The sequence below is a fragment of the Heterocephalus glaber genome, unplaced genomic scaffold (genome assembly GCF_053883595.1).
Source record: "Heterocephalus glaber isolate CG9 unplaced genomic scaffold, H.glaber_assembly_v1.0 deba00001600, whole genome shotgun sequence".
Taxonomy (NCBI): Eukaryota; Metazoa; Chordata; class Mammalia; order Rodentia; family Bathyergidae; genus Heterocephalus; species Heterocephalus glaber.
In genome coordinates this window covers 10,879,930-10,887,660 of record NW_028258372.1, presented here as the reverse complement: position 1 = coordinate 10,887,660, position 7,731 = coordinate 10,879,930, and the positions used below count along the sequence as shown (strand labels likewise).

At 44.8% G+C, this 7,731-nt stretch overlaps 1 protein-coding gene across 2 annotated transcripts; it reads left to right on the top strand.

Annotated features, from left to right (window-relative positions):
* The first annotated feature begins 1,529 nt into the window (after positions 1-1,529).
* Pigc (phosphatidylinositol glycan anchor biosynthesis class C) lies at positions 1,530-4,323 on the top strand. Of its 2 annotated transcripts, none has more exons than XM_004853426.3 (2): positions 1,530-1,684; positions 2,940-4,323. In XM_004853426.3, exon 2 carries the CDS (start codon positions 3,139-3,141, stop codon positions 4,030-4,032), a length of 894 nt encoding a protein of 297 aa, XP_004853483.1. In that variant the 5' UTR covers positions 1,530-1,684; positions 2,940-3,138; the 3' UTR covers positions 4,033-4,323. The 2 variants fall into 2 exon arrangements, with proteins under 2 accessions (XP_004853483.1, XP_004853484.1); XM_004853427.4 differs by having other exon boundaries at positions 1,533-1,633.
* Positions 4,324-7,731: the final 3,408 nt, after the last annotated feature.

Below are 7,731 nucleotides of genomic sequence, written 5' to 3'. Positions count from 1 at the left end.
TCAGTGGTTCCGCCGCCTGCCTTGCAAGCTCAGGGTCCTGAGTTTGATCCCCAGTACCTAAATAAATAAATAATAAAATAATAAAAATGTCCCTACACATAAATTTATCCAATTTGGAAAAGCAGAAATATGTGTTCTATATTGTCTTGATTAGAAGAGGCAAGATAGATGATATTGGAGGAGATTGTCTCAAAGTTAAACACAGGGAGCTTCATACCATGAAGATGGGAAGTTATAGGTCTAGACTTCTGATGGTTAAAATGTGAAAATTTCAAATAAAGCAGAGGAGAAAAAGATGGGGCGATGAAGAAGGTGGAAGGATGTTTTGAGAGGAAGAGTCTAGGGGCAAATTTCTCTTGTGTTGTTGAGTAGTGGTGGTACAGAGGAAGGTTATTTGGGGTCTCATCTCCAGCCAAGCCTATAGTCAAAGTTCACCTTTGTCTGAGAATCTGGGACATTTCTAGTTTTTGACTACTTGATTTGGCTTCTCACCTAATCAGATACACCCCTCTGAAAGTTGCTCCTCCTCCCTTAAGAAAATATCTGATGTGAAACCTTTCATGAAAACTTTGTCTACAGTGGTTGAGTCATTACCTTTTGGGGAGACTGAGCACTAATGGCTTGTTTGTGAGGCTGGCTTCACTAAGCCAAGGAACTTTGTTAAATTTTGGAACAGCAACCTAGGGAGAAATGGAAAGAGATCATATTTTAGATTTTATCAGACTTGACCACTGCTATTATCATGATGACCAAAATAAGCTAACAGCAGCCATTAACAGTCCACACTTTGCAAAACATTTTTATATTTCATTCTTCTACCCATCCCATAAAGTAGCCAAAAGCAAATGTGTTCCCTCCATTTTGAAGATGAAGAAATTAAAGCTCAATAATGTGGATTACCCTGAGTAAATAGGTTCGCATTTTCTGGCTCTTGTGTCCACTCTATCCTGTGTTCCACTATCTCCCTTTGCTTCTTTATTACTTCCATCTATTGCATCGTGTAGTGCTTCGATGAATTTAGCAAGCTGTGTTTTCAGAAACAGGGCCCTCCAACCTATTAAGGAGGGAAGTTTAGGAAAGAAGAAAGCTTTGAACCCTTAGACAACTGGGCACTATTGATCTCAGGTCATCCACTTCTCAGACAAATTACCACCTTCTGATAATGTCTTCACGGTAAAAGTCACTGCACAATAAAGCAAGCTCCATGAGAGCTGAGAGTTTTATCTGCGTTGTCCAGTGCTGTATCCTGAGCACAAAAGCAGGGCTTAACACTTGTAGGTTCTGGGTGAGAGTCTGTTCAGCGAAGTGTAGGGGAAGTCTGTAGCCGAGGGCCTGACATAATAGTGGGAGTTCAACCAAAATGGCTGTTACTATCTCTCTTCTGCCAGCCCAGCCTCGTGCCTGTCCTCTGGCGCTTTACCCAGCCCATTGGCTGCCCCATTGGTGCCCTTCTTTTCTGAGGGGAATTGCTTTTCCCAAGCCCGAAGTGGAGTGTGGGGAACCGAGCAGCCAGCAGGGGGCAACAGCGCGCTCGCCCGGTCCCGGTCGCTGAAGGGCGCTCTGGCCGCTAGTGAGCCGGACCCGGAAGTTCTCGGCCGCGGTCGCCATCTGGGTGCCCCGGGCAGGGAAGGAGGTGGGGCGGCCGCCCTGGCGCACGGGGGCACCCCCGGGGACTGGCGGGCAGGTGGGTTCCGAGTGGGCGTCAGGGATTCCGGTGCTCCCCTCCTCTGGCGTCTCCGGCCGACCTACCTTTGGGAGCCCGGAGAGTGAGCAGGGCGCCCCGGGGACGTCCAGCCCTGTCGGCCCGACCCCGAGGCCCAGCGCGGTGGCCTTTTCCGTCCCAGCGGCCGCCCGGAGACCCCGAGCCGGGTCCCCACCGCAGGACGGCACCCGGAGTGTCTGGCTTGCGAAGCAGAGCCTGTCACGGGCTGCACTTAATAAATAAGGCCGGGCAGAAGAACTTCTTTTGGTCAGATTTCCTGGGTGACACTGGTGTTTCTGACGGTAGTTTTCCCTTTGTCAAAAAGAGACGATTGTCTTCATCGAGCCTCATAATATTTCCGCTGTTTTAAGTAGGATGATCGCTCTTTAGAAGCACAGTTAATGGATGAAGAATAGTTTCTTCGAGTCTGACTTTGGCTAAACCCTAGAGCTCCTACCTTTACCCATTAATTCAGTTTCCTGTTGTCCTTAAACCAGAGATTTAAAAATCAGGCTGTCTTTGAGAACTTTATAAAAGCCACGGATTCTGTCCTTATAAGTTTGCATAAGTTGCAGTAGCTCAGACACCTGAATACCTGCACCCTGTCGGGAATAATGATGTGAGGTCCAGGCTTTGTGATTAGACTTTGGTTTGAATCCTGGCCCCACCATTTACTACTCTTGTTACCTAGGCCAAGAATACCTAAACAATTTGAATTAATTGTGTACTAGTTAAAACAGGTCTAATTAATACCAACTTGCAAAGCTGTGAAAATTAAACTTAAAAAATACATAAGGCACTTACTTGACCGTAGTAGGCACCCATAGTAGTGACAGCTAACAGATACCTTTTCTTCAAAGGATTATAATTTTAAAATTTTATGAAATACATAGGGGAACCGGGGTGGGGGGTGGGGAGAAAGGGGATTAAACAAAAAAAAGAAACAAGCATAATGTGTATATGTAATGACTCCCTAAGATGATTGTAAACTGCATGGTTGGAAACATGTACTAATAAAAAAATTTTTTAATTATTTTAAAAGTCATTAAGCTTATGGAAGTCTGAATTTGCAAACAAGAATATGAAATGCAATTTAGTGCTCCAGACTCTAAGAAGATCACTAAATGCGTTTTATTTAGACTTTTAGCAAACTGAGTTGGTTTGATTTTTAACCGAATCCTACTGTTGACCTTTTACAACTTGCAGGTACCATATTCACAAGTTTCTCTTTTTCTAGGGACTTGGCCATGTTGTCCAGCCGCAGAGAACAGACCCGTCTATTGTAAGCCTTCCCTAAGTTGCTGCCCTTGAAAAGGAAGAATCCCGGCATGGAATCTCCAGAGAAGTCTTATTTCAAAACTTCATAAAGAACAAGAGGCACATGGACGTTTTTGAGGGAGATTTCCTGGCCTGAGATTGAGGGATAGGATAAGATAATGTGTGACCAGCCTGAAACTCATACCACAGAGGTCAAATGGCAGAAGGTGCTGTATAAGCGTCAGCCCTTCCCTGATAACTATGTGGACCGTCGGTTCCTGGAAGAGCTCCGGAAAAACATTTATGCCCGGAAATACCAGTATTGGGCTGTAGTGTTTGAGTCCAGTGTGGTGATACAACAGCTGTGCAGTGTCTGTGTTTTTGTGGTTATCTGGTGGTACATGGACGAGGGTCTTTTGGCCCCTCATTGGCTGTTAGGGACTGGCCTGGCATCTTCATTGATTGGATATGTTCTGTTCGATCTCATTGATGGAGGTGAAGGGCGGCAGAAGAGTGGGCGGACCCGCTGGGCTGACCTGAAGAGTGCCCTTGTCTTCATTACTTTCACTTACGGGTTTTCACCAGTGCTGAAGACCCTGACCGAGTCTGTCAGCACAGACACCATCTATGCCATGTCAGTCTTCATGCTGTTAGGCCACCTCATCTTCTTTGACTATGGTGCCAATGCTGCCATTGTATCCAGCACGCTGTCCTTGAACATGGCCATTTTTGCTTCTGTCTGCCTGGCTTCACGTCTTCCCCGGTCCCTGCATGCCTTCATCATGGTGACGTTTGCCATCCAGATTTTTGCCTTGTGGCCCATGTTACAGAAGAAACTGAAGGCACGCACTCCCCGAAGCTATGTGGGGGTTACACTGCTTTTTGCGATTTCAGCCTTTGGAGGCCTGCTGTCCATCAGCGCTGTGGGAGCCATACTCTTTGCCCTTCTGCTGGTTTCCATCTCGTGTCTCTGCCCTTTCTACCTCATTCGCCTGCAGCTCTTTAAGGAAAACATTCATGGGCCTTGGGATGAAGCTGAAATCAAAGAAGACTTGTCCAGGTTCCTCAGCTAATTTAGGACTTCCATGATATTAAGCCAGGCTGATAGATTAACACCCTGCCAGTATAAAGTGTGAAGGTAGAGTTCCAGTCTGGAAGCAGCAGGTTGATGTGGGTGAGAGTGGAGATCAGAAGAGAAACAAATTAACCAAAGGCTTGTGTGGTGAAGGTGCTTGTCCTTTCTGCTGTTCTGTAGATGGAAAAGCTCTCTGGTTCCCTTTTAAATTATTGCCTCTCATTTATTATTTGCAGCAACAAATGAAGTGACATGGTTTCTACTTATTAAAAAAGTAACACCACATCCATCAAGTTGTCTGATGATTTTTCTGAAAGCAGAAGGCAGAAAACAAGAGCATGCAGAGTAAAGAGAGGATGAAGAGGGTGTGTGTGTGTGAGAGAGCGAGAGAGATCACTTCTCTTAGCTTTTGCAGTATACTAATTGGTTGCTCCATGACTAGATTATCAAGGAATTAGGAAAGGTCACAGAAGCTAGAATAACCCAAAAGATACAAATCAGAGAGAAGGGAGGTTGCCCTATGAAAATGGATCAGAGAACAGAATACAGCCTGGATGCCTCAAAGGAGAAGTAACATTGCCTGTGAAGAACTAAAGGTGTGCGTGGTGTCGCTCACCAGTACAGCACCTGCCCAGCATGTGTGAGGCATTGAATTTGATTCCCTGCACAGGAAAAATAAATTGTAAAGGGTGAAAGCAAATAGTGGTTGGTTCACCGAATAATGACATGTAGGAGAAGATACTAGAAATTTGAGCAGGGTAAGTGTAAGACAAAATATAACTTAATATATTTTCTGCATTGAAGTTGTACAGGCCAGGAATATAAATGGACTCTAAAAAGATTTAGGAAAAATGGCTAATAAACCATAAATGTTTTTTGGTACCGGGGATCGAACTCAGGACCTTATGCTTGCGAGGCAGGTGCCAGAAACATTGAGCTAAATCCCCAGCCAACCGTAAATGTTTTGTTAAGAGGCCCTGAGCCCTTAGGTTTTGCTGAGGGTGATGCAGCTCATCTGTGGTAGGTGTCACTGGGTCCCTGCTGGTGCAGGAATTCAGGCCTAGAAAATGTTTGGTATTCCCTAATGTGACAGTTGCCAGGGATTACTCATCACTTAAATTCAGTGAGCTAGTCAGTCTTAGTTTACATCACACTGAAAGGTGTAAGTAGAATATCAATTTAGATTTGTGAAGAATATGTTGTGGCGGGAAGGTAAGACGGAGAGGTTACAGTAGCATGGTAATTAAATCTCAGCCTGTTGAATGCTGCATATATGCAGTGTGACTGAAACGTGGTTAATGCTTAAAAATTAAATTTTACAATAGACACATTTCCATGAACCCCTCTCAAAATATTCCCCCTTGCTTTGAACACACCCCATTATTCTTGCCACTCTGAAGCAATTCTAGAAGTTCTCTTGTGAATGTCTCTTCATGGCCACTTTGATGTCCTGAATTGGTTCAAAGTGTTTATGTCCGTTTCTGTCAAATACAAACTACAGTGCCTCCGCATCCACCACAGTCACTGGACCTAGCACCGTGTGACTTCTGGCTCTTCTCCAAAGTGAAAACAACCACAGAGTGTAAATGTTTTGAATCCATTCAGGACATCTAGGCAGCTATTACAGCCCAACTAAAGACATTTGTAAGAGAAAACTTCCAGAACTGCTTCAGAAAGTGGCAAGAACCATGGGGTAAGTGTATTTGAAGCAAGGGGGAATGTTTTGAGGGGAATAAATGGCAATGTGTCCTTACTGGTGATACATTGTAAAAATGTATTCAGTGTATCTTTTGCTCGCACCTCATATAAGCTGCCTGCCCTTCTCCCTCTCCACCCCCATCCTCATCCCTGCCCTGCTTCTTGCAGTTAAGTGCTACGTTAGGCTCCAGGGTGCTGTTGCAAGGGAAAGCAGGAAGGGGGTGGGGAGGCAGCTGTGCCCATCCCTGCAAGACGTGGCGGTTACAGTTTGGATCTTGACTGCTTCCCACGGGCCCATGTGTTAAAGGCTTGGTCACCAGCCTGTGACGTTACCCGGAGGGCCAGGGACCTTCACGAGGTCCCCTTGCAGGGACACTGGGACCTTCCTGTCTCTGCCTCCCATCTGCCACAAGGTGAGAAACTGCTGTGCAAAGCACTCCCACCGTGATGTTCTGCCTCACCATGGGCCCAAAGCAAGGTGGCCTGGTGACCATGGACTGAAAGTAAATCTTTCCTTTTCTAAGTTGATTACCTCAGGTATTTTTGTCTGCAGTGGAAAGCTGACTGATACAGGTACCAGGGATTGAAGTTGGGCTACCTGGGGTCAGGGAGAGGTGAAGCTACAGGGCTCCAGATTGCTTTATTTTGTCCAGTAATGTGGCTGCTTTGTGATTCACATGTTGCTAGAAGCCCTGTGCATGTGAGTGTAGAAACCCGCATGGTTGTGGGGAGATCGTGTTGGTGTCATGTTATGTCTGTGCTGATGTCAATGTGTAAGTTTTTGAGAAAGGATTTAGGTAGCTGTGGGTTAAAGCTTCATGCTGAGCAAACACGAAGATGCACTTGGAACCATCGTTCACCTCTTCTAAGCAAAAGTACAAGGGCAAGGAAAAGGTAAGTCAGCAGAGGGCATCCGTTGCACAATTATACAGTATTTCAAAACCACTGAAGTAAAGGAAATCGGTCTGGGACACAGTGCCATCTAGTGGACATTACTGATATTTTCTTTTACGTGACATTCAAGGAGTTTCTTGAAATTCTTGCTGAATTGTGTTAAAGAGAATAACTACACCACCTTGAGTTCTCCATGAATTCGGGAAGCAAATAGAACATGGGTGTTTGAGAAATAATAGCACCTATATCTTAGAACACCCAATGTGTCCCAGGCACTGTGCTGTGCACTTGACATTTCCATGATCTTACTTCTCGTGTCAGTCCTGCAGGAGGTGTTATTTCTCTTTTTGTTTGTTTGAGACACAGTCTCACTATGCAGTTCAGACTGGCCTTGAACTCATGGTGATCCTCCTGCCTCAGCTTCCTGAATGCTGGGATTACAGGTGTGTGCCACCGCAACAGGCAACGGGTATTATTTCTGTTTCACAGTTAAACTGAGCCTCTGTGTGTCAGGAACTTGTTTAACTTGACAGGCTGGGCTGATGACCCCATTTTCTGGCAACTGAATTGCATCAAGAGCTAAAGGCCAACTTATAGACAATTGCCTTTAATGCTATGCCAAATCTCACATTATCCCCTTTATCCCATATTCTCTTCCCTGACATCCAACAAAATATTTAGTTCCTACCTAGACTTTTCTCTACTCATTTTCTGCAATTTGTGTTTTATGTTGTTTGGTGAATTTACTCAGTGAATAACTATTTGCTGAGTATTTTCTATATGACAAGTAGTGTTCCATATAGTTGTGACATATCTATGCATAAAGAAGTTAAAGGCCTTACATTCTAACAGGAGAAGACAGATAATAAACAAATGGAACTTAATGTTATGAAAGAAAGAAAAAGATGGTATAGTATTAAATAAGAGTGTCAAGGTAGGTGTCATGGGAAAGGCCATGTTTAACTAAAGACTTGAAGAAAGCAAGGGAGCAGTTCAGATTCACTGGGGGAAGAGCATTCCAGGCAGAAAAGGAGCTACTGCAAAGGCCCCAGAAAGAAGATTGCTTGACACGCCCAGTGAATAACAAGGAGGACAGCAGATGAGG